This window comes from Brachionichthys hirsutus, chromosome 4 (genome assembly GCF_040956055.1).
Source record: "Brachionichthys hirsutus isolate HB-005 chromosome 4, CSIRO-AGI_Bhir_v1, whole genome shotgun sequence".
NCBI lineage: Eukaryota > Metazoa > Chordata > Actinopteri > Lophiiformes > Brachionichthyidae > Brachionichthys > Brachionichthys hirsutus.
The window spans coordinates 4,610,836-4,637,223 of record NC_090900.1 but is presented as its reverse complement, the minus strand read 5'-3'; the positions used below and the strand labels follow the sequence as shown (position 1 = coordinate 4,637,223).

At 44.6% G+C, this 26,388-nt stretch overlaps 1 protein-coding gene across 1 annotated transcript in view; it reads left to right on the top strand.

The window, feature by feature from the left end:
* ank1a (ankyrin 1, erythrocytic a) overlaps nt 1-26,388 on the top strand; it is a 59,512-nt gene that overhangs the window by 26,703 nt on the left and 6,421 nt on the right. The window contains exons 3-40 of the mRNA XM_068760625.1: nt 5,476-5,577; nt 7,929-8,027; nt 8,390-8,488; nt 8,750-8,848; nt 9,023-9,208; nt 9,314-9,412; nt 9,508-9,606; nt 9,709-9,807; nt 9,929-10,126; nt 10,241-10,339; nt 10,426-10,524; nt 10,618-10,716; nt 10,876-11,073; nt 11,185-11,283; nt 11,364-11,462; nt 11,543-11,740; nt 11,849-11,947; nt 12,101-12,199; nt 12,396-12,494; nt 12,587-12,679; nt 12,814-12,886; nt 13,062-13,082; nt 14,823-14,943; nt 15,135-15,213; nt 15,872-15,987; nt 16,068-16,292; nt 16,417-16,571; nt 16,665-16,876; nt 18,861-19,065; nt 19,270-19,366; nt 19,498-19,726; nt 19,850-19,978; nt 20,074-20,193; nt 20,278-20,365; nt 20,476-20,550; nt 20,756-20,887; nt 21,034-21,186; nt 25,744-26,365. Coding sequence (XP_068616726.1) covers nt 5,476-5,577; nt 7,929-8,027; nt 8,390-8,488; nt 8,750-8,848; nt 9,023-9,208; nt 9,314-9,412; nt 9,508-9,606; nt 9,709-9,807; nt 9,929-10,126; nt 10,241-10,339; nt 10,426-10,524; nt 10,618-10,716; nt 10,876-11,073; nt 11,185-11,283; nt 11,364-11,462; nt 11,543-11,740; nt 11,849-11,947; nt 12,101-12,199; nt 12,396-12,494; nt 12,587-12,679; nt 12,814-12,886; nt 13,062-13,082; nt 14,823-14,943; nt 15,135-15,213; nt 15,872-15,987; nt 16,068-16,292; nt 16,417-16,571; nt 16,665-16,876; nt 18,861-19,065; nt 19,270-19,366; nt 19,498-19,726; nt 19,850-19,978; nt 20,074-20,193; nt 20,278-20,365; nt 20,476-20,550; nt 20,756-20,887; nt 21,034-21,186; nt 25,744-26,365 — 5,213 coding nt within the window. The remainder of the gene's footprint in view (nt 1-5,475; nt 5,578-7,928; nt 8,028-8,389; nt 8,489-8,749; nt 8,849-9,022; nt 9,209-9,313; nt 9,413-9,507; nt 9,607-9,708; nt 9,808-9,928; nt 10,127-10,240; nt 10,340-10,425; nt 10,525-10,617; nt 10,717-10,875; nt 11,074-11,184; nt 11,284-11,363; nt 11,463-11,542; nt 11,741-11,848; nt 11,948-12,100; nt 12,200-12,395; nt 12,495-12,586; nt 12,680-12,813; nt 12,887-13,061; nt 13,083-14,822; nt 14,944-15,134; nt 15,214-15,871; nt 15,988-16,067; nt 16,293-16,416; nt 16,572-16,664; nt 16,877-18,860; nt 19,066-19,269; nt 19,367-19,497; nt 19,727-19,849; nt 19,979-20,073; nt 20,194-20,277; nt 20,366-20,475; nt 20,551-20,755; nt 20,888-21,033; nt 21,187-25,743; nt 26,366-26,388) is intronic.

The window sequence follows — 26,388 nt, the reverse complement described above, 5'->3', positions numbered from 1 at the left end:
CTTACTCAAGTGTGTGTGTGTGTGTGTGTGCACAGTGTTTATGTTGGATGAGGGTCTGCGGGCCCTGTGACACTCGCAGGGGGCGACAGGAAAGACAGCTGTGTGTTTGAGAGCAACAGAAAACATACGGAACAGAGAGTGGAGGGCCAACAGGCATGCCAGTCCAGCCCGTCAGTGTTGGAGTGAGTACCACCACCTCTCCCGCTCTCCTCCTCCTCCTCTCACTTTATCTGTCCTCCCGTCACACTCCTGTCTCTACATATTATTTCTCTCTACCTGTTTTTTTTTTTACTGCTTTCTTTATTGCAGCATTTCCTTCGTAAAAGCCGGGGTTGCATTTTATTGGATGTGATGCACCTGCCAACGCGTCCCGTCTTTATCCTTTCACAGTAGGCGGCAATACTTTTCCAAGTTTTTAACTTTGTCTCTGAGTATTTGTCGACATGTACTTCCTATTTGTCCCTTCTGATATTTTTCATTATGCAAATGCCGCTCTGAATTCCAATCTTGTTATGGAGTTTCCTGCCTGGCTTCATTTTCACAGCTTGTTGTTGTTGTTGTTGTTATGGTGAGAGAGTTGGAAAATGAGAGATGTGAACATTGCTCCTGCTTAATACCAAGATGATCAGCAGGTTGTTGCATAACAGCACAAAAATAACCAGCGCTGATAAAAGTCAACACAAGACCCACACGGCAACACGGGCGGGAGCTTGAGTATCTCTGATAGCTGCGATGTATGTGCATCCAAGATTAGTGGAAGTGCACGTGTGTGTGTGTGTGTGTGTGTGTGTGTGTGTGTCCGTGTCCTGTTTTCCTCCTTAATCTTGTTTTTGACTTTTGTTCCTCTGTTTGATGTTCAGATTGTAGGATGTCAACCAGGATTAGCTCTGGTAAGTAAACTAGAGGTCAGTAAACTGATTAGTGGGTCAATTAATGAAACGCTTTCACTGAAGACTATAGAGACCATCTAAAGGACTGAAGGCGGCGCGGGGGAACGCTGGCTAGGCCTTGCCGCCTGGATGTGAGGGAGCTACCTTTGTTTCAGCCACAGTTTGGTTCGGATCGAAGATGAGGCTGTGAGGTTTTCTCTCTCGGGTAGAAATCGGTCTGCTTGTAGTTTGTCTGTCTGACAGTGAACTGAAGTCAGTTACACGATGCTGTCTGTAGTTTTTACATCTTGCAGTATTTCATTTTAGTAGAGAAACCATTCACGTGTAACTGGGTCTGCAGTCGAAGAAGAATTTACATCCTTTACTGACAATATCCCAATAAATAGTTAAATAGATTGAACTGTTCAACATGAAAATAGTGCTGCTTAATCTTCAAATTAATCTTCATAATCTGCATATTAGTATAGATGTTGTGAGGTAGTAGTGCTAATTATCATAAAATAAAATAAAAAAGTGCAAATTGTCTGTTAGCAAAATGTATCAAACATGTTGATGCATTTTATTTTTTGGAAGGGGATGGTGGAGATCTGGATCATCATCTTAATCCAGATCAGATGGTATGGGATGGAGTAATAACTAAAAACATTCTTGCTTCATTACATTTTTCATAATGCCAACCTGCGATCAATCCCTCATCAAAGTCTGGTCTTGAGGCAGGTAATATTCCCAAACGCCAAATATGTGGTGAGATAAGATGACGGATAACTGTGCTACAGACTGAGTTCATATTGTAGCTGGAGCTGAACTGATTTAGTTCACTGTCAACTTTGATGCATCTTCAAAAGCTGCTGAACAGCATCTTGAGGCAAACTAGCTTTCGTGAAATATTATTGGTATTGAATCACAGTCAAACTAATAAATGTAATACCAGATTCTAGGTTTCCATGGTCCAGGAGTCATTTTATAACTGTCATTATTGGATTATTGCTTTTCGTTGCAGTAAAATAATGGGGAGACTGTGTGCTGTTTAGTATGTATTCCTGTTACTATTCCTGCTGCATGCAGACAAGCAAACGGAACGCTTACCATATCTGGGTTCTGAACCCTATCTCAGGGCTTTGGCCCTCATCCACATTGTCACCCCCCACAAAAGATCAAAATAACCATGGCAATCTCATCTTCAAGCACAGGAGTTGCAGAAGCGCCAGCTATAAAAGGACAATCAATGAGCATGACCGGGACAAACAGCAGGCTGCAGAGAGGGGGGTGAGTGGGAGTTTGAGAAAAGTAAATAGTCAAAATGGGGCGAGATGCTTTGGTGCATGCAGCGACTGGAAGCGGAGTGATTCGCATAAAGACGGCGTCGAGTGGGGTAATGCGACTGCTTCCTGTAAATGTGTCTACAGCTGGATGCACGCACTGGAATCAGTCTCTCCACTTACGACACCTCTATCCGGGAACGACGCACTGGAGAGCTGAGGGCAAAGGAAGGAAGGAGAGGGGGAAAATAAAAATCAATTTCTCGAAGAAATGCAGGCTCAGCAGAAAAGGGGATGATGAAAACGATTGTTTAAGCACTCTGCAGAGGTTTCCATATCCGCTCAGGCGCTCCTGAAACACATGGAAACCATCCACTTTTACTTTGAGTGCAATCAAACTATTCAGTTCAGCCGTGAAGATGGAAGACTTTGGTGTTCTGGCACAGTGCACAAAATTAAAGCATGATTTGTGACGTGCTGCGTACACACACACCTTATTTTCACCTTTCTGCTGGCTGCACAAATAGCTATGATGACTCTTAAAATATTTATGATTGCACCTGGTGCTGTGTCTGCAAATTTGTTGCATTTTTGCTTGCTTGTGTGTGTGTGTGTGCGCTAGAGCGAGAAACTCTGTGTGTTGTGACTGTTTCTGTTCTAATATAAATGTTGCGATTGTAGGAAGCAGATGAAGAGTGTTTCTATCCCAGTAAAACTAAATTCAGTTGAAGCTCCACGGTCGCTCTGATTTCGTGAGCGAGGCTGTCGGTGCTCCGTAATAAAAAGATGCGTAATGCAGCGGCCCGGTGATCGACCTGACGGCTCAAAGGCGGAATGAACCTCCTGGAAACACACACTCTTCTTCCGAATGGCTGATGTCTTCTGAGGATCCATTGCAGAGGATCTTTAAGATTCCTGTCACACCAGAGTATACCTTGAATTTTTGATTACTGCAGTCCACCGGCGAAGGTGGTGATGTCATTCTGTCTGCTGCAGCACCGGCAGTAGTGGAGGCAAGTGAGGACAGAGAGAGAGAGAGAGAGAAGCAAGAGATGGGGGGGGGGGGGGGTAAGAAAAGCTGAGATAAAGACGGAGAGAAGGGAGTTCAGGCCAGAGGATTTACTGTGATGAGACATGGGACTCATTTGACTTGGTAATTTTGAGCTTCATTATGAGGAGCCTCGCGCTGTCTTAGCTGGACGACAGTTGCACCCACGTTGCACAGTGGTGTGTTCTGATGTTGCTGCGGCTCCAAATAATATGATTAATGTGCTCGCTCTTTTTTCTCTTTTTTCTCAAACCCAGAGCTTGTCCTCTCTTTACGAGAACAGCCAGGGAGACACAAATTCATATGAAAGGTCCAGCAAGATGCAGCTAAGGAATCACCGCAGGTCATTATTAGGCTGTGAGACGTACAGCACACCTTTGTACATCTGAGTGGGTGGGTGGGCGTGGCTCCCCTTCTACTTTATCTCTCAGCGCCACGCACTCCGTTGGTGATGCAAGCAGACACACACAGAAAGCACAAACCTCTACGGGGGCTTGTTGGCTCGTCTCCGGTGGGGGGGGGGGGGGTGACGGATGGTTCACTATGGTGTTACTATGCCACCATTTGCTGGGGAACCGTCTGTACTGTGTTAGCAGTGTGTGTCTGTGCATCAGCTGTGTTTGCTACAACTTCGATGAAAGGATTTTTCTCACGTTCCCATGGCAGAGTCTGTAAACATTTGATGCATCAGCAAATATTTGTTTGACAAGGTTTAAAAACATGACATGTTGGGTTTTTATTTATTTATTAGGAAACTCACTGCGTGTTGAACATTCTGCAAAACTATTTTCATGTTATTTGCAGATGACCTGCAGTTTATACATCTTGGTCACCAAACACACAAACACACACACACACATTCACATGCACTAGTGTGATCACATTAACAAAGATTCACAAGTGTAAAGTGCTGTTTTGGGCTGTGTGTGTGCGACTCTGACTGATATCCCGGGGCTCGGTCTCTTGGTGTTCAGCAGTCAAGAGTCAGTTTGTGGATTGAACCTGACAGTGAATGAGAGCGTCTGTGGGAGAGGGAGCGCCGAGGCTCACCAATGGCTACACAGGACAGACGGTCAACTGTGAGTACAAAAAAAAAGGAGTGACCGTAGTGTTTGTTTTTATGTGTGGTGATGTTTGATGGCTGTTTAGCCGGTCAGCGTGTGTGTCGGAGGCTTTGTGCTGCACCTCTCCATTGCCTTAAAACAAAAACATCTTCCGAGAGAGTGAAAACGGCTCGAGGGCAAGTCACACAAAGATCCAAGTATTTATTGCTTTACACACGGGATGCTAGACGCTGCTGAAGTTCATCTGGTAAGGACCAAATCGTTGCCTCCGTAAAGATGTCATCTCTCTTTCCGCAGAAAATGTTGAGCTCTCTCAATCAGCTGGAGGCAAACTTTCTCCTTTTGCATTTTGCCTCTTTGCACATTGCTGTGCCGTTGGTGTCGTGCTGAGGGTGTGTTGTGTCATTTGTTGCTATGCCCCTACCTCAGGCATGTGGAGCCTTTCTCTTTTTATTCTCAGGCTCTCTCTCCCATTCTGTCAAAAGAAGACACAGATCCCTGTCACAACAATAGGAGGCACAGCTTAAAGCCGTGAGTTGTGAGTGAGAGAGAAGCGGCGTGTTTGGCGTGCATGACGGCAGCGGAAAATGCTTCTCTGTGAGGTTTATACATTCAGTTATTCTTTGTGTGAAGCCATGCGCGGAATGACTGGACGGCAGATTGTTTTCCTGACCAGAATGTTGAGATAACCGTTCAGACGAAGGGAATGGAAGAAGAGAACAAGTGCAAGGCTTGCTGCAGTCTGGCTTCTCCCCGTGGTTCTCCTTTGGCTGCTGCTGCTGCTTCTCCTCCCCTCCCCTCTTCTCCGCTCCATACCGCATGAGAGATCCTGTTTCAGGAGCACCCCTGCCATGGGAGGCGCGTGATGCCCCCCAAAACAAAAAACACAGAAAAGAACCCACTAGACGTGCCATGTGTTGGTTCTTAAGCCAGAACTCGACCCAACCTCTTCTTGCCCACAAACACCCTGTCACACACCGACTTCCTCCGTGCAGATGCACACATTCAATTCAAAGAATCAGTCCCAAAAGGATGGAGAGACATGAGAGGAAAACTGATGGCTTAACAATTTCAATCTTTCAAATTCCTCTAAAAACAAATTAATCAATTATCCCTCTCCGTTTTCCCTCTCCACTCTACTTTATGTGTCTTTCACTTTCTCTTATACCCCTTATTCCCCTCCTCTTTTCCCTCTCTCTCTCTTTTGCTTGCAGGCAGATGCTGGCAACAGTTTTCTCCGAGCAGCCCGGTCCGGAAACCTGGAAAAGGCATTGGAGCACATCAAGAATGGCATTGATATAAATACAGCCAATCAGGTGAGAGAGATGCACATTTCTCAGACTGACTGGTCCAAGTTATGCCAGCAATCTCGCCTAATGATAAGCCAATCGTTCTCGACTCCTCTTTTATTGATGGCTCACAGTCGATTCCTTCCAGAATTTATTCTTCTTGTCTGCAAATTGAATTTAAATTCAGGAGGTGGACGGTTATAAAAGAGCATCCATGTGTGAATGGAAAACACACTGCAATTTAGCTGATGGCTGCACAAAAATTGAGATGATGATGGTACTTTCTCAGATCCAACCATAAAGTTGACATTCAGTAGTTAAAGGTTTATTCTGCAGTTTCCCACAGCTTGTTGTAATTTCTAAGAATGCATTTCAGTGTGCATGATGTGTCCTTCCTGATTGCTGGTATGTCCGTCCGTCTGCATGTGTTCTCAGTAATGAACGGTATTGTGTGTGCATGCTCGGGTACACTGTTAATAGTAGCTGACGGTGGAGTTTCCAGAGTCTCCCGGGAAGGCGATAAATGAGGCAGGGGCTTCTCTTTCGCCCCCACCTCTTCCATCCTGCCCTCTTTACTCTCACGGCTGTTCCCAGTCCAGGAAGACGGAGCATTAGTGGGCGAGGACTTCAGCACCACCGCTGCTGAAATTTGGCTAAAAGTGTGTGTATATGCGGATATGTGTGTGTCAGAGACGGAGAGATTCCTCGGGCTCATTAATCTACCTTAGTCATGGTTCCATTCACTGTCGCTGTCCTCAGAGTTTTGCATTATTTCTGGTGATGCCCCTGTCAGGATTTCTATGAGGCTTATTTTTAGACCCCATAACAGACAGCACGTAACAACAGATTTATTCATATCACGTGATGCCACACAGCAACTTCAAGATGATTAGTGAGACGCCTCATGGATTATAAATAGAACTAGAAAAGCACTCGGAGAGCGCAAACCTCCGCCGAGCAGCTCATTCCCCTCCCTAATTAGATTACACTGTCCACATGGTGATCTGGATCATCATCAAAAGGTTATAAATTGTTCTTGGTATCTTTATACATCCTTTATATAAAAGTAAAAGTGAATCAGAGTTGGTTTGTATTTTTAATAGACTTTTGAATCCATAAATTGAGTTTTCAATGTTAAAATTAAATATTTCCTGACGTTATTCTGGATCCGATCCAGATGAAATTCTGTGGTGAGTTAGAGGCCCCCGCCCCGCATGACTGTGTCAAACTCCATAAACATTGGTCAATAATCAACCGTGATATTGAGGAACACATTTTGAAGCTCCATTGACTATTATTGAAAAAAGAATTTCACTTTTCTAGAGAAAAATGGTGCAACCTACTGTTTGTATTGGCTTCATTCAAGCCTTGTTGTTTTATTTATTCGACCTCTAGATGGAGGCAAAGTTAACTACTTTCTGATTTGACTGCTTTTCTTAATGTCTGACGTAAACTAGAGCCTCTACTGTTCAATGATTGCGCGATCACACACAATCCTGCATATTGACATATTTTTATTGATTTATTTTCTTTCCAAATACAAACAATGATTTAAATGAAAATGTCTGGATTGTCACTTAAAATGCGGTGGTGATAGACAGTATTGTGGTTCTGGTTGCGTGACTGTTGCCCTGATGATGTATTTACTTCCTGATTTGCTCTGGAGGAGGCTTTATTGTCACAGTTGTGTTTCCTCATCTGAGTGGGTACCTCAGCCACTCAGCAGGAAACTGCTATTGCGTTTTCCCTCCTCCCCTCTCGGCCTAACAACCGCTCCACTACCTGCGCTCCTCTTGTTTGTGTGCTGTTTTTAACTTGCTTGCCTTTTATGATTTCTTGCTTTTCCTCCACGCCTCCCCTCCCCTCCCCGTTTCCTCTGTCTGCAGTAGAGTGATGGTGTGCTGTGGTCTCCCCCACTCAGAGGAATAATATCAGTGGTGTGGGAAAGGTCCAACCTCACATGTCCTGTGCGGCTGAAGGAAGGCTGTGTGAGGTCAGACCTATCCCACACGGCTCGTATTCTTCCCAGCCACGAGACCAGCGGCCTGCCATCCCCCTTCCATCCTCCTCCTCCTCCTCTCACCATCATTAAACATATGAAAATGTTTATGCCTTGATTTTCATCCGTGTATTGATATTGCGTTTGCTAATGTCCTCTCTGGGAGTACTGCATGCATGGTGACCAGTGTAAGTATTTGTCTGCTTTGGTTTGTGACTGCTTGTGATTCTTTTTTTATATATATACTGTATATCAAACAACTAGCTCACTTGTGTCAGTTGGCATGGCCTCCACGTGGTTATGTGTCTATGTGGGGTTGTTCAGTGATTGTAGAGTGTTTCAAACACTTCATTAGGAAGTCTACTCTTCTCGCACTCAGAATGGGCTCAACGGGCTTCACCTGGCCTCGAAAGAAGGCCACGTCAAAATGGTGCTGGAGTTACTCCACAATGGAATCGTGCTGGAGACCACTACAAAGGTACGACCATTGTCAGATCCCCCAAAAATCAGGTTGAAACTTTCCAGTTGCTCGCCATGGAAAGATGTCGTTCCACTCGTAACTCTCACAATGTGCCTGCTGGATTAAACGACATAGGTTGTGTTTTGTTAGTAGGTGATCAAATGTGGATTATGTTACTTTTGGGCCGAGCCAGGCTACCAGTTTCCTTTATTCTGCATGCTAAACCAAGCTACCGGCTGCAATTCATTTTAAAATTGTATTTCCCAAGATATAATTCCAGGAACATTAAAACTGTGTCTTTAAAACTGGTTACTAATGAGTTGGGTGATGAGTCTTTTCTCCCATCGTCACATTGTGCTTCTGGATTCCTGTTTGAACAGAAAGGGAACACGGCCCTTCACATTGCAGCCCTGGCGGGGCAGGAGCAGGTGGTCACAGAGCTGGTTAACTACGGGGCCAATGTCAATGCTCAGTCCCAGGTAAGATCCAGCGAGGCTCCCGCTGCAGGTGATGACAGTATGTGCTGTGTGTACTTTAATGTGTACCACTTTAGTATCTACTCCAGTTCCATCTGTTAATGCGTGTCTTTGATTCTATATTTGTGCGTTGGTGTTTTCTCTCTGTACATCCATGTCTGTGCATCTGTCTCACTGTCTGTGCATCTGTCTCACTGTCTGTTTGCTGTTGCCGCGATGTGTGTGTGTGTGTGTGTGTGTCTGTTGTGCGTCGTTGTGAGACAGAAAGGTTTTTCTCCACTCTACATGGCTGCACAAGAAAACCATCTAGAGGTTGTGAAGTTTCTTCTGGAGAATGGTGCCAATCAGAGCGTTCCAACTGAGGTACGGGAGAACTGAGAGGTTTTCAAAGGCGAACCTCCCGATCCCATTCTTTGCTGATCCAGACTCGCCGTGTCCGCGTTCTCTTTTGTGCTTTTGAGCATCTCTCCTCACTGCTCTGTTTTTTCCCCACCTGTGAGGCGGCCAGCTTCATGACTCTCTCGTGTGTGCTTGCAGGACGGATTCACTCCCCTTGCCGTGGCTCTTCAGCAGGGGCATGAGAACGTCGTGGCCCTGCTCATCAACTACGGCACCAAGGGAAAGGTGCGCCTCCCTGCACTGCACATCGCAGCGCGCAACGACGATACTCGCACAGCTGCAGTGCTTCTGCAGAACGACCCCAATGCTGATGTTCTCAGCAAGGTACACGTGTGACTGCTTGAGTGGAGGTGTATGTTTTATCTTCCTAATTCCTCCAATGCAAGGATTATGAGAATGACATGCACTCACTCTGATGTGTCCCAGCAGACGGGATTCACACCCCTCCACATTGCTGCACACTATGAAAACTTGAACGTAGCTCAACTGCTGCTTAATCGAGGAGCCAACGTCAACTTCACCCCAAAGGTGTGACTGAGTAATGTAATTGGGAGGCTTATCTCCATCGCTGTCGGGTGTTTTCCTTGTGGGGATCTGTGTGAGTGCATCTGCTTTCCCTTCAGAATGGCATCACTCCTCTGCACATTGCATCCAGACGGGGGAATGTGATTATGGTCCGGCTCCTTCTAGACAGAGGTGCTCAGATTGATGCCAAGACCAAGGTGCAGCGGACGTCTTTCCTACCATTTCGCTAATCATTTGTTTCTCTGACTGTTTCTATTTTGATACACCTTTTACTAAATCACGAACATTCCTGTCTCCAGGATGAGCTCACTCCTCTGCACTGCGCAGCCAGAAACGGTCATGTCCGAATTATTGAGATCCTTCTGGACCACGGCGCACCCATCCAGGCAAAGACAAAGGTACCGAAAGCAGTCCGGTTTGGAAATGAATGCAATAAAAGTGAAATGTTGTGATCCGTCAGTCAAATAAAAAGTCTCCACAGCGCCTTCCCAGGAGAGTGAAAAATGTTCCGCTTTGCAGAATGGTCTATCTCCAATCCACATGGCAGCACAGGGGGACCACATGGACTGCATCAAACAGCTCCTGCAGTACAACGCAGAGATTGATGACGTCACACTTGACCACCTTACCCCCCTGCATGTGGCAGCACACTGTGGCCATCACCGCATGGCCAAAGTCCTGCTGGGCAAAGGAGCCAAACCCAACTCTCGGGCACTGGTCAGCGGAAGAACGACACTTACACAAACAGACACAAGATCGATTTATCATCACAGATGTTGCTGTTAATCTCTGTAACAATCATAGTTTGTGTGTGTTTTTTTATTTTTACAGAATGGCTTTACTCCTTTGCATATTGCGTGTAAAAAGAACAACGTGCGTGTGATGGACCTTCTGCTGAAACACGCTGCATCCTTGGAGGCTGTCACTGAGGTGAGGAAACAGGAGACAAAGGCTGATGGTAGCAGCTCACAGTTGGTTTGAATTTATTTGCAATATTCCTGTCCTCCTTTGAGCAGTCTGGTCTGACCCCTTTGCACGTGGCATCGTTTATGGGTCATCTCAACATTGTGAAGATCCTGCTGCAAAGGGGAGCTTCCCCCAGTGTCTCTAACGTGGTGAGTTTCCTCATGGAACCTCCAGAAATCAACTCTGTACAAGTGAAATGATTAGTTATCAGAGTGATAATTCTGAGGTTTGTGCACGGACAGAAAGTGGAGACTCCTCTTCATATGGCATCGCGGGCAGGGCACTGTGAGGTGGCAAAGTTTTTAATAGAGAATGCTGCACCGGTGGATGCAAAGGCCAAGGTAGCGTTTTCACATTTGACACAATCCATGCACTCGTGCAAAAAGATGTAGGATTCAAAATCTAAAAGTGTCAAAGCAAGGATTTGAAAATATATTTTGAAAAGGGAATTTTATATGCATTGCTTTTCATTTCATTATTTCTCTCCCGTTTTTGGTCAGGATGATCAAACCCCGCTGCATTGCGCTGCTCGAATGGGCCACAAGGAGCTTGTGAAGCTATTGCTGGAGCACAAAGCCAGTCCCAACTCCACTACCACGGCAGGCCACACACCCCTGCACATCGCTGCCCGGGAAGGCCACGTGCAAACTGTACGCATCCTGCTCGACATGGAGGCCCAGCAGACCAAGATGACCAAGGTAAGGCCCTCCTGCATCCCCTTTGCTGCCCCCCGTCTGTCTCTTGAAGACCTGTCCACATAGCCGTTAGCCGACCTGACATTGTGTCCACCTTCTCACTGGCTTCGGCAGAAAGGTTTTACTCCACTCCACGTGGCCTCAAAGTACGGAAAAGTGGATGTAGCGGAGCTGTTGTTGGAGAGAGGAGCCAACCCGAACGCTGCTGGGAAGGTAATAAGAGCACATTGAGTCAAAAGGTGAGCCATGCTTTTGATTAACACAATCTGATGAGCCTAATTCTGTTTCAGCAGAATGGTCTGACTCCGCTGCATGTCGCTGTGCATCACAACAACCTGGATGTTGTCAACTTGCTTGTTAGCAAAGGCGGGTCTCCACACAGTGCAGCCAGGGTAAATAAAAGACACACAAAATTCATCATGGACCAAAGTATTGTTACGATATGGAACTATTTTTTTTTGTCTGTGCACAGAATGGCTACACTGCCCTCCACATAGCATCTAAGCAGAACCAGGTGGAGGTGGCTAACAGCCTGTTGCAATACGGTGCTTCAGCCAACGCTGAATCGCTGCAGGGCGTCACACCTCTCCATCTGGCCTCGCAGGAAGGAAGGCCAGACATGGTCTCCCTGCTCATCTCCAAACAGGCCAACGTCAACCTGGGAAACAAGGCAAGAGGCTCAGAATGATTGTCATGTGGCTGGAGCTATTTAAGATGAAAGTCTGTTGCATCGTGGGCTTCACAAGATTTACGTATTTCACCCTCTCTCTGCCTCCAGAGTGGATTAACTGCCCTGCATTTAGTAGCACAAGAAGGACACGTCAGCATCGCAGATATCCTGGTGACGCAAGGGGCTTCCGTCTACGCTGCCACGCGGGTAAGGGAAACCTTCAGTCAGGAAAAAGCTTTTGAGCTGTGCTCTGTTGAGAGCGCTTCACCGTAAACATCGATCTCTGTTCAAGCAGAAAAGGTTACGAGGACACTAAAGTTCACAAATAAAATACAATGACTGTTTTTCTTTAACTGCCAGATGGGTTACACTCCTGTTCATGTCGCATGTCACTATGGAAACATCAAAATGGTGAAGTTCCTCCTCCAGCAAAATGCCAACGTCAACAGCAAAACAAGAGTGAGTGTGCCCCCCCCTGTCTGGTTTCAGCTAAAACTGCAAGAAAAAAAGAAAAGGTTAATCGAGGCATTGCGCCTGAGCCAGAAGTTTGAAAGAGCTGTAATAATAAGTGCCAGCTGGGCTGCACACCAGCGTGACAATCCTCTCCTGAGATGAATCTTGTCTTTTTGATATCGGGATTCTGCTTTCCCTCCAGCTCGGTTACACGCCGCTGCACCAGGCGGCGCAGCAGGGCCACACGGATATTGTGACGCTGCTGCTGAAGCATGCCGCCGAACCCAACGAGACGACGACAGTGAGCATCCGCTTGCCTCCCGTCTCTCTGAAAGTGATCCGTAAGGTTCTTTGTTAAGCGATCTGATGGAGCTGATCTTCTCTGTGTGACAGAATGGCACGTCAGCCCTGGCCATTGCTAAGAGGTTGGGCTACATCTCTGTGATTGACGTCCTCAAGCTTGTCACTGAGGAAACGGTTTCCATGGTGAGAAGTTCAGAACAGCTACTATGCCCTGGGGATGCAGTGCTGGAATTATGTGACCATGAGAACCACATGTAAACACCTCTCCAGTTTGTTGTCCCTGTAACCGGCTCCTGCTCTTCTTCTGTGTCCTGCAGACGACCACAGAGAAGCATCGCATGAGCTTCCCAGAAACAGTGGATGAGATACTAGACGTGTCTGAGGATGAAGGTAGAGAACCAAAATGATCAATCACGTGGTATTAAGGCCACCATAAAGTGCTGTCTAAATATTACTCTCTCGCTTTTTGCCAGTGATTTTTATCATATTGAATTGGTCTTTTGAATATTCATTTTTCCCCACTGCTTTTTGTTTTGCCTTTTTTTTTTTTTTTTTTTTTTTTTAGGAATTGCGCAACTAACATTAGGTATGAATTTCTCTTTTGTCGCTGGGCTTTTGTGATGACGTTTATGGTGCCATTTCAAGCTTCCTCTCTTCATCCTTTGTCTCTCTCTAACTCCTTGTTTCTCTCTGGACCCTTTTGCACAGAGTACCCACGATACAGCCATAAAGAGATCAGGCTTTGTGTTTTTATATTTGGTGAAGCAAGTTAATAACACTACAAAATACTGCTCCACTTTATTTTAATGAGATGCCAGAGATCCATAAGCAATACACGTGTTACTTGAGACACAGCAGTATCTGTCTCCGGCATGTGGTCCCGACCTTTTTACATAGATGCTTGGATAGGCTGTGTAAAATGCTCTCTCTCTCTCTTTCTCTCTCTCTCTCTCTCTCTCTGCTCACTGTTATGGTGTTTCTGGTTGGCATGCACCCACGGCACCCATATCTAGAACTGTAATGGCCCCACAATAACACCCTCCAGTCTCTTAACTCGCCAGAGTTTTTCAAACCCGTCTGCATTGTTGCTTCAATTTATGTGCCGCATAATTGTTCTGTTTTGTGTTCTTTCCATGCGGACTGTGTTAGATAGGGAATACATGTTGCTATTAACAATGGATCACATGAGTAGTTGTATTTGAAAGCACACTAATCACACCGCCACGATTACAGAAGCTTACAGCAACCTTGTGGTGGTATGTTGTTCTTGTACTCGCCTTTTTTGCAGAGTTTTAGGGTTTAAAACCTCCGACAGCCCACTCTTTACTTCCTTTCCGACACCAAAGAGCAGGCAAAGTCAGGAATCAGCTTGTGAACGTAAAGCAGCTAGTAAAGGGATAGATTTAATTTAACAACAGTACTAATAATTAAGATATTTTTAGTTCCTTAATAGTTCAATGGACAGATTTCCCCCGATGCTCTAAATATAGACATTAGCTCAGCTGCCGTCTTAAAGACACATCTCATATCTGGAATGGTAGAGTGATATTAGTATGTTATCTGCACACGCCTGAATATGTCAACACTTTTACACACCTGAAATCGTAGGTGTGCATGTCACACTGAAGAAAGTATGCAAAGGACATGACGGTCCTCATGTGAAGCTGTGGGAAGACACCCACTCACTCAAGCTGCACTGATACAGTCACAAATAGTACACAGAGGGGAGACTCGCTGTTATTGCTGGTGAACTCTTGAAAATGGTGCATGCTTTTGGCGGTAAGTAAATCAATCCAAGCGCTTCCACCGAGATATGATGTCCATTCATAGGATGGCAGAGAGCAGCTTGTGTTTGTGTCTTTGTGTGTTGTAGTGGGCTGACGCTGTTGTTTCTCTCTGGCGCTCTAAAATCCACGCTTCAGCGGCCGCTTTTTCACCGAGCAGCAAATCATTCAAAATAAGATTATTGCTGATGCATGCTGTGTTCTGTAAATCTGTCACCACAGACGGCATTTAGAAAACGCCATTTCCTTTCCCACCGGGACTCGCCAGCCTACCTCACTACTGCTGCGCCGATCTGCTGTGCTCTGTCGTTTTCCGAAAGCTCTGCATTCATTTTGTTGTCACTGACTAACATTAAGAAGGCCATCTGAAGGGCCGTCATCACTAATCACAGCTCTCCTCATCAGTCTAACCCCTAAACCACAGAACGTTGTCTTCTGGTATCTAACCCTTCCATCTTTTTCTTTTCTCTCTCTTTCTCTTGTGCTGTTTCACCAACCTGACCTCGGTCTGTTCGCTCTCTTTGGCATGTTGTTCTCTGAAGGAGAGGAGCTCTTGGGGACAGAAGGCGCCAGGTACATGAAGATGGATGACATGAAAGACCATGATGACGATTTCCTCTCCCCCAAGAAATCACTGGAGTACGAGAGAGGGCTGGGCACTGCGTAAGGGGGTCTGGTTGGGGGGGGGGGGAAGCAGGCGAGAGAGCCAAGATGGTGGTCACAAGTTATATAGGTGGATGGATAAGAAGGGGATGCGCTATAGACACTGATTAAACACCAGGGATGAGCACTTGGGAGGAGATGCAATGAAATTTCCTCCATCTGATTTGTGTTTTGCTCTTTTCATACAACAGGAATTACTCACCAGCCATTCCCAGGATACCTCGGGTCTCTCCAGAGACCATTATCCTGAAAGAACATGAAATGGATCAGGTACTGTACATAAAGGAATGACAGATAACAGAGAATGTTTCTGCCATTTAGTGTTGCACTAAACGATGCGAGGCAGAGATAGCCTGGATCTGCACTGGGATCCACAATGCCGCTCAAATTCAATAATTAAACCTTCTTTGACTAGATTGCAGTACAAAAACGGGTTCCTTTTTAAAATCAAGGTCCATTTATCCTTTCAATGTTCACCCAATGTCATCATCTTTATGAGCCGAGTCAAGTTTGGCCAAGTGTCAGTGAACAAAAAGCCGGCAACATTTATGAATAAATGCAGTTAAAGAGCTAGAAAGTACATTTTGGTTTCAGCCAAATTACAAATTCCATATGAAGGATGAAGTTTTGTCAATATGTTTTGATCTAAACAAATGTTTCCTTTGGAGTTTTATAGCTTTCGATTCTGCAGCTCTGTTTCCTACTATGAGATTAGAATCTGGAATTTCTCCTCGTTATCTTTTGAATGTTAATTATTATTTATCTTCTTCATATCCACTGTAAAAGCGAAACTTAAAAGTGATTCATCTTTCATCATAGCCGTCTGTGTCGCCTCCCATCTTAATGAAATGAATCCACTTTTAGATTTATGGATGTAAAATTGTGTTATTTTGAGAACATGAGCAGCTTGTCTTGCTGTCTGTTGCAGCAACACACTCCACTTCCACTGCCCAAGGAATACGACGAGGACTCCCTGATTCCCAGCAGCCCGGCGACTGAGACGTCAGACAACGTCAGCCCGGTTGCCAGTCCCATTCACACAGGGTCAGCAGAAGAGGCTCTTTGATCCGGATCTTCACTTACTATGACGTGGCCTCTTTACGTGATGTTTTGTCCCATTTCAGCTTCCTGGTGAGTTTTATGGTAGATGCTCGAGGCGGCTCGATGCGAGGCAGCAGACATAACGGTCTGCGTGTCATCATACCCCCGCGAACCTGTGCGGCACCAACCCGCATCACCTGCCGCCTGGTGAAGCCGCAGAAGCTGACCAGCCCCCCTCCGCTGGTGGAGGGAGAAGGGCTGGCCAGTAGAATCATCTCCCTGGGTCCGGCTAGCATGCAGTTCTTGGGGTGAGGAAGCTGCTGAATCTAAATGAATAAATATAATCCTCCCATCATTAAAATGCAATTTATTTATTTTTTATCTCAAGGATTTCCATTTGTTCATTTTTTTCCCCTTTGTTTTGTGTGGCAGTCCGGTGATAGTGGAGATCCCCCATTTTGCTGCTCTAGGTCGTGGTGATAGAGAACTTGTGGTGCTGAGGAGTGAGAATGGCTCAGTCTGGAAGGAGCATCGCAATCGCTATGGCGACGAGGTGCTAGAAACTATTCTCAATGGAATGGATGAGGGTAAGAATTTAAATGTGTCGATCTCAGGTTGGATCTCCACAATGTCACTGGAGAGTATCACCTCGTCAACTAAACGTTGCCTCGTCTCCTCAGACTTAGAAAGTCAAGAGGAGCTTGGGAAGAAGAGAATCCGTCGCATCATCTCCACCGACTTCCCCCTTTATTTCGCTGTTGTATCACGAGTCCAGCAGGAGAGTGACCTGATTGGACCAGAGGGAGGTTCGCTGACAAGTAAACTGGTGCCAATGGTCCAGGCGAGCTTTCCTGAGACGGCAGTCACCAAACGAGTCCGCCTGGGGCTCCAGGTGAGATGGGAAGATGAGGAGAAGGAAGGAGAAGGAAGACAGAATCGTTAATGCCTGAGTTGCCTGAATGAAAAGCATGTTGGGTGAACTATTAATTTATCATGGAATGATATGGTAATGATGGTGTTTTCTGCCAATTTACCCTCATTTATTTTTCTTTTGGCATTTTAAGAGGACCTTATATTTCCCGTAATGCATGCACTCGGCACCTTTACACAGCTGTTCACTGCTCTTTAAGTGCTGATATATTTTTTGGTTTATTAGTTTTTGTTCGTATTTTCATTGTTATTCCTCTCAAAAGTATTTACAGTATGGCACCAGCAAAGCTCTATATTTAGTTTGTTAAATGCATTAATTTGATTTACCTTAGAACAGTAAATCAAATTATAGCAGTGACGTTTAGCATTATTATCAGGAAAGTAAAGGAGTGCCTGAGATTTTAGCCTCTTTTATATGAGCAGGTCGTTCAGATTATCCCAAACATACACCAAAGACAATAAAAATATTTTCTGCCACACTTTATCATGTTCAGTTATATAGTAAATATATTTTTTATGAGAGCATAATTATAAGGATCCTATGAAATAAAATTAATTTCAACAACCTCTTTATCGGTGTAATCAAATTAAGGAATTCATTTAACTAACAGGTTATTCAGTGTCTGTTCGGTGAGATTTTTTTTAACATGGTAAATTTGCCAATTACACTCTGAAGCCAACAATCCAATTCCTTGATCCAGATCAAAAGGTTATAAATTGTTCTTGGTAATTTTATACACCAACCATTAAAAGTACACATGAATCCGAGTTGATTTTTAACTGATTTTTTAATCCATAAATAGTGTTTTCAATGCTACAATTTTCTTTTCTTCCTGACTTCATTCTGGATCAGATCTAAAAGCCATTTTGCAGAATAGTGCATGTCAGACCCCTTTATGACTGTGATTTTTGGTGAGTGAATGGAATGCATATTTTACAAGATATGATTTTGTTTAAAGCCTCCATTATAAATAAATGGGAAAATCCAGATATTTTTATTTTTATCTGGACGGATATCTGTATCGCTCTCAAAATGTAATGGGATCTTATCAAGAAGATGGGAAGACCCATCTTCAGATTTGTTATCAAGATCCATCTAGCAGTTTTTTCCGTAATCCTGCTAATAGACAGACAGATGGCGTCAAAAACATAACCTCCTTTGCGGAGGTAAACATCTATTAATAAATGGCAAATTAGATTTCATATTTTCTTCCTTTAAAATTATTTGCATTGAAATCTTTGTTTTATGCATTTCTTTTAGTTTGCATTTCAAGACTGTTATTTGAATATTTGTTTTTTTCAGTATTGAAATAACAACATTTCATTAGAGGGAAATTTGTAATGTAATTCCAATGTTTTCACCACAATGAAAGTTAGTGGACCTTCTATTGCATGGTTTTAGACATGGATTAATTTATGTTGTGATAAAAATGTTGTGTAAACTAACACATGTTCCTAATATAATATTAGCTAAACATATCTATTGAACTAATAATGCTGCAGTAATGCCACGAGTGGCTTTGTGAAAAACCACCAGTGCCTTTTTAATTTGATATCCATTATGATTGTAAGAGCCTCATGTTAACAATTTTTTTTTTTACATTTTTCAATAAAATATTTGTATTAAATCCTACAAACAAGTTGTGCTGCTATTGTCTTTTCAAAAGCATATTTTTAAACAAGATTTAATTCATGGTGAACTCTTTCTCTCTCTTTCTTTTCAACTGTCACTTTCTGTTGCCCTATCATTTACCCTCATTTCTTTACCCATTATCTGATCCTCATCCTCCCATTCTATCATGTTATCCCTGCATCTACTCCTAATCTCCATCACTTCCTCATACACTTCCTACTTTCGTCCATTCTCCCCCTTTTTTTCTGTCACATCGTCAAACCTGTGCTCACATTCCGGACGCCCTTCCCACATCTTTTACCTGCAAATTCAGGCGCAGCCAGTTCCAGATGAGCTGGTTGCAAAGCTGCTGGGTAATCAGGCAAACTTTAGCCCTGTGGTTACCGTGGAGCCTCGGCGGCGCAAGTTTCACCGACCGATCGGCCTACGTATACCCCTGCCCCCGTCCTGGAAGGAGAGCCCCCGTGACTCAGGGGAGGGCGACACCACCAGTCTGCGTCTGCTTTGCTCTGTCATAGGTACTGCATGCCATGACTGGAAGTTGTATGGGTGGGTGAGCAAGAGGGTGTCAAGGGAGAAACAGTTTACGGGAGAGTTGGGCAGAGTTGCTGATCTGCTGTGGCGAAAAGATACTTGATAGTGATTTTAAAAACACTTACCTTGAGACTTTCATTGAGCTAGATTAACCAGTTAGTCCGTCTCTCAACCTGTCTGATTCCTAGGTGGCACATCCCCAGCCCAATGGGAAGACATTACTGGTACCACCAAGCTTCAGTACGCCAACGACTGTGCCAGTTTCACAACCAATGTTTCAGCACGGTAAGTTCAGTTGCACGGTACGCCAACCATCATACCATAAAACTAAGGATCATCCATGTCCCAACGCCCTGTAGGGAACATCTCGACTGATTTTGGCTACAGTGTGATAATGCGCTGTTGTTTCCTCTCAGATTCTGGCTCGCAGACTGTCCTCGGACAGCCGAGGCGGTCTCCTTCTCTAGCCTGCTCTACAGAGAGCTGTCGGCTGTACCCTACATGGCCAAGTTTGTCGTGTTTGCAAAGATGAATGAGTTGCGCGAGGGCCGTCTACGCTGCTACTGCATGACTGATGATAAAATGGACAAAACCCTGGAACAACATGAGAACTTCACAGAGGTGGCTCGCAGCAGAGACATAGAGGTCAGAGAGAGGGCGGCGCATCATCGGTGACACTGGGGCGTTCTGTTGAGTGCTTCTAAATCCAGTGTGTCATCAAACACAACTTCCTCCGTCGTTGGTTCACTCGTGTGTCATATCTTGCAGGTGATGGAGGGAATGCCGCTTCACCTGGAGTGTTCTGGGAATCTCGTACCAGTCAGGAAGGCCACCCAACAGCCTCGTTGCTTTAGCTTCCAGGCCTTCAGAGATAACCGACTTCCTGTCTCTGTTAAGGTGCATTTAGAGTTCTGATTCTTTGCATCTTAATGTTTTTCTAGCAGCTCTATCCCAACTCCATATGCTGTATGTTCCTTTTCTGCCTTTCCAAGGTGAGAGACAGCAGTAAAGACCCCAGTGGCTTTTTGTCTTTCCTGCGCAAGTCCACGAAATATGAGGACAGCCAACATGTGCTCTGCAACCTCAATATTACCATGCCTCCATGTATCAAGGTAAAACCCTCCTTTATGTTTACATGATGTGTAGGTTGCGCGTCATTTCCCCTGATGGAATTCAGAGATGTTTGCTTTTGGTAGCCGATAGTTGGGAGTGAAGACCGGAGGCGAACCCTAACCCCGCTGGCATTAAGGGAAAGATACAGTGCCCTAAATGAACCTGCGATGGGTATGACTCGCTATTGTCCTAGCATACATTTAGTTTCTTATGATGATATAATGCTCTAAGGCAGTGCATTGAGACAGTTAAATGTTAAATTGTCTCCTCTGGTTGTGCAGCCTCAATGAGTGCCATGGAGAGGACCGAGCTGAAGATGGCTGTGATTGCAGAGCAGCTGGGACTGAGCTGGGCTGGTAAATGAACAGGAATATACAAAATCTGTGTTGTTGTTTTTTTTGCTGTAAATTATAAAATGCCATCCGGTTATTTTCTGTTCATCTGCCAAGAGGCACAGCTGGTTGACAGACATTATTCTGCCACTCTGATGGCTCAGAGGAGAAGCTATCTAAACATTGTTCACTTGCTTTTCTCTGTTTTTTTTTTATTTATTTTTTTCAGAATTGGCTCGCGAACTTCAGCTGAGCGTGGACGACATCAATAAGATCCGTGTGGAGAATCCCAACTCGCTGCTGGAGCAGAGCTCTGCGCTGCTCAATCTTTGGGCCACGCGTGAAGGCAAGAGAGCAAAGAGTGAGTGTGAGAGCTGAGCTTCGTGTGACTTCCTCTGATCCTCTTGCGTCTTTTATTAATGGCTCTGGTTTCCCTGTTTGTCCTGGGAACCCCTACCTTCCTTCTATTATTGTCTTGTGTCTCTCCTCCATTCATCCCCATTGCAGTGGAGAGCTTGTATGCAGCTCTGAAGAGTATTGACCGTATGGACATAGTCAACATGCTGGAGGGTCAGCCTCCCCAGCCTGCCAGACAATCCCGTGATTTCAGCAGACGCCGACACAATGAGAGAGAGCACCTCTCCCCTGGTTTGACCAATGGTGAGTTCCCCTTCCCATCTCCATCATCGAGCGCCTTCGCCAATTTCCCTTTGGCCTTGACTGAGCCACCCTTCCAGTAGGCATCCCTCAACAAGCTCCTGAAGGTCCAGTTGCATTCCCTGTGAAACCTTTCTGTTGATCTCTTTCTTATTTCCTTCCTGGGATGCTGTTGCGTATGAATGCTGCCACATGCGTCAAACGTTTGCAGGACTTCATCTCAGCACCCGAGGGACTCAGGACATTCCTACTGTGCTACAACCGCTGCAGCGCATCAGTGTATTCCGTCAAGGCAAATGGAAAAACGTCCGAAGTGTACAAAAACGAAATTATCTACAGTTTCGGAAGAACTAGCCATTTCGAGAAACTTCACATGGAACTAAATAAACTCATAGTCGTCATTTTATAACTTTTGATGTTGCTATTTTGCCCATTATGACTTTAGTTTGATATTTTCTCAGACATGATCAGACAGTGCAGATCATAATGTGGCCTAAGCATAGACTAGCCAACTGGCCTTCACGTTCTTCCTCATGGATTCCTTCACACATGCATACCTTACATCTGATTGACTCTATTTTCACCTTGGGACTGGTGTGGCCTCCCCCTCTTACTGGGAGTGGCTTCACTTCTCTGTATTGAGTGCAACAGGTCCTATTCTGTGAAAAATGGAATTATACTTTCAGATGTAAACAATGCATATGAATAATATGACCAAAGGGGAAAGGGGAAACATTCAGATCACAGCTGCTGTGAATCTGATAACCATGTGTTTGTCTGTCTATCTGTCTTTCCTACCTGCCTCCCAAAGGCCATCCTTCTTTTGGTGGCACCTTCAATACAGTATAGAATTCTTCCTAGTTTGCAATTTCAAGCATTGACTTCTCGTCTCAATTGTGTACAGTACATCCATAAGGCACAGTGGCCAAAAGGACAAGCAAAGGAGACATAATGAATGAATTGAAATAATTAATAATACGTATCAAATAATAAAATGGCTATAGATGTAGTGAGAAATAATCCAATAAATAAACATGCAAGAAATTAAAAATGCATTTAGGAATTCTTAAATAAACTGGTTTTAATGTTTTCAAAAAACATTTTTCAAATTGTTTGAAATGTTTATTTATTCATTTATTATTATTAATGAATAGTGTGATGGCTTTCGTTTCTGTACAGTAAATATGATGCGATATATTTACATGCAGCTGGTTAGATTAGCTTAGCATAAATATTTTTGTCCTCAATTTGTCTAATTTACTTAAGTCTCTGGTTCCCTGGGAAGAAGTTCGGCGAAGAAATTGCTCTATTTTTTTACACTTCATTTTTAGTTAGATGAAACAGATCTTACAGTGTTAATAGTGAGGTGCTTTTGGACATGCTGTTTCTCCCTGTTTCCACTCTTTTCATGCTTCATGCTAAACATGGAGCGTGATATCAAACTAAACAAACTCTTTGAACCAAGAGCAAATAATCTTTGTCTATAAGTATTGGCGTGTTTGTTCGTTTCCAGTTCAATCCACCACATAAAAGATACCCATTTCTTGCTCTGGTTTCTTTTAGTCGAGAAGATTCACAGAAAAAGCTGAAATAATATTTAGAGCAATCAATCATATTGAGGCCTTCGTCTTTCTCTACCTTTACCTGTCTTCCTCTACATTTGCAGTGTCGTATTTCTCTTATCCATTTTCTTTGCTAGTTCTAGCGAGTGCAACTCTTTTGTAGGTGAGCCGGGTTTATTCAAGATGGTGGACAGGCTAAAGGATGGTGCAATAGCTGAGGATAGAATATGACCTCTCCTTTTAGACTGTTGTAAGCATTCAGGTAAAATCTCTCTGCCTGTGATTGCATGGCGAGTAGTTTGAGTCTTTAGAGGTAATGATGGTTCACTGAATGTCCTTTTGGGAGCCCTGTTTTCATTCCCTGTGAATCTATCCCTCTGGTTGTGTTTCTTTGGACATGTCATCTGCAGCCTAGCCGTCCTTCTCTTCCTCCTTTTCACTCCTCTCCGAACACTGACCTCATGCTGACCTCATGTTGACCTCTGACCCACATTTTTATCCCTTATTTTTTGCAACAAGTTGTCCATTTTCTTTATTATTCTGCCCGTGAAAACCTAACCATTTTAAGTGTCTGCCCTGTGACTAGTACCCCTCACACAGACTGTGTACTCAGCACCCACTACCCGGGGGGCGGGGGAGGTGACCCTCATTCTCTCTTGCTGTTTCTGTCTGTGATCATCAACCTATTTTATATTCTTATTCGTCTCTTGCTGCCCTTCGTTTCTAATTTTGCCACTGTGTCATTTTCCGCTTTTCCCATCCCTTCTTTCCCTGGCCGCCTGCCTGTCTGCATGTGCACGAGGATGACTTTCATCACTCACCTCTCCCCCTGTGTTTGCATGAAAACTCCGGAATGGCGTGTCAGAGAAGCAATGCTTGTTGGAGACTCAAACAATGCATTGCCACAAGATGCTGCATGACCGACAGACATTTATCTCTGCATGGCATGCATAGTGAGAACAACCAGTTCCTCCTCGGTGATCTGTTCTACGGGGGGTAAAAAAAAACAAAAAAGGTCCCAGATCTTTTTTTGTGAACTTTTTGTTGTATGAATGTTGTAGTTTTGGTTCTATATGTAAACATCTGATGGATTATTTTGTGTGATATGTTTTAATGTCTTTATAAGTGTTCACAAGAGTTCATTTAATATTGTTTATGTGTACGTGTTTTGTGTTTCATACTATGAGTGTACTGCATCTCCCACAAACACGTGTGCCCATAGCGTATGGGCAAAATGTTTACATTTCCATTACATTTATTTTAACGTGAACTTCTCAACTTTGTTTTTCTGTATTTGTGTTTTTCATTCTAGCAGTCAGCAAGTCACACATTTTTTTTATTTCACATCATCTATTCGCTTGATGTCCCTCTTTCATTTACAGAAATCCTCTTTTATCAACGCTTACTAACGTGGAGGACTGATGAACCCATCATTATCAAATCATGGCAAACAAAAGACAAACAGATCTCCTGCTCTCTTTCATATGGTGTCACCAAACCATCGTGATATATAATAGATTTTATAACACACATTCACAGCAAGCTGACAATACATACATCATTCAGTCATTCGCAGGTATAAAAGACTATAGCCTTTTCTTCAAAATGTATTTCATAATACAGTGAGAGGACCTGTTTAAGGAGCCAGTTGAAGATATGGGGATATAATAAATAAATACAAATTTAAAAATCCAAAACTTCCTTCTGTTGTAAAGTAAAGAGAACGAATCAATTTAAAATACAGAAAAAAACAAAACAAAACATTTTAACAATAAATTAAATGAGATGTCAGGCAGCGGTTGACAGGCTAAAAGAGAAAGTAGAAAGTAGGGCAAGAGCCTTTGCTGCTCGGCACTGCAAATATATCCTGCACTCTCAGCAGTCCTCAGCAGCAGCACTGCCAACCATGCGTCAAGTTACACCCTGCACTCTGCAGTTTTCACATCAACGTATGAACACACATACAAACTCTTTGCTTTACCCACATTCAAATTTTATTTAAATAACATTTTCAACTATTTTTCTGGACTTTCGATCACTTTAAGAGTAATGTATTCAGCACGACCAGGTTACATGACGCTGGATTTGCATTTCTTTCCATCCAACGTGCACAATTAGTTTGACAAAAAATAAAAACACTAGTTACTGTGACAGTGTGATATCAGTCCAAAATGTATTTAAAGCCGTTGTAGGAGTGACCTGAGTCCACAGAGGAATGACAAGCAAGTTTTATCAGTTGAGTAAATTTGTCCGTAAAATCCTAAATGTGTGACTTTCATAACAAAAATCAAGTCTAGTTTTTATGTTAGTGGAATCTACAGTTCTGTTGCATGTTTGGCACAGAAACACAGTGCAGTAAATATATGATCAATGAGAGCGCAAGCGGCTGTGTGACCTGATGTGCCTGCGCTGTCGTGTGAAAGGAGAAAATGAAACTGCCTGCATGCATGCCATCCAGCCTGTCAACAATATTAACCTGCCTGTTTTAGTGCAGATTCGAATGCATGCATATCTGAGTGTGAGCGGATGTGTGATTGTACGAGACAGATGGTGAGGGAGTGTATACTTGGCATGTTTGTTTGAGTGTGTTTCCCGGCAGATGCAGTAATTCCTGTCCGTCTCCCTGCAGGTGGCAGACAGCAGAGCAGCAGCAGTCACTGCTGGGTTCGAACCTTAATCACCCCCCCCAGCCCGTCCGGTGTCTGTTGCTGCTGCCGCTGCTGCTCTCACCGCCAGCGCTGGCTGATCGAGCTTGACAAACCCTCTTCTAAAAGCTGCCCGTTGCTCCTTGCACTTCTATTTCAGCTCATATTGTCTTGGCCCTCCCCTTTTTCCTTCCCCACTTTTCCCGCCTTTGTCCCTTCGGCCTCCCCTAGATTCTCAGCTCATAGGCAGGGGCACTTACCCCCCTCCCTGGGCCCCGGTGCAGTGGGGGGGGTGAGGTGGGCGGCGAGGCGGGGGGCCAGGTGTCAGTGTGCCTCTCTCTGTCTCGCTCCAGGTTTTGGTCTCGCACAGGAAGAGCTTCTCTCACCGGCCTCCATGCAGTACAGCCTGCCCTCCCCGCTGGGTTCTGAGTCTTACTGGCAAGAAGTCTCCAGTCTGGACTGTGCACCCATTGCCACCACAGAGGAAGACACCCTCATGGAGATGTCTGATGTGCAGGTGTGGCCCTCGGGCAACAGCCCCTCTCTGGTGCCTGTGGAGGACTCCTCGCTGGAGTGCAGCAATGCTGACGATTCAGAAAGTCTGCTCGGGCTGCCGTATGGAAGTCTGGGTCGACCAGCTAGTCAGGCCAGTGCAGTCAGTGGAGGGGGTGGGGTGTTGGCTATTGAACTACCCGAAGATGATTCTGAGATGGGCGTTGACTCACTCAGCACTGCCACGCCAGCCTCGCTTGGAGGTACCATCGCTGGGATAAATCTTAACGGGCTTAACAATGGTCAGAGGTCAGAGGCAAGCTCAGAGGCAACTGGTGGAGATGGAACTGGAGGAGGAGGAGGAGAAGGAAGGAGGACGGGCTCAGTGGAAGGGCTTTCTCTTGTTGCAGGACAGCACAGGGTGTATGCTCGCCTGAGTGAGTCGCCTGGTCTGAGCTGTGTTGCAGATCGGAACGGAGACAGGTAAGTCGTGTGTCGCCAACGGT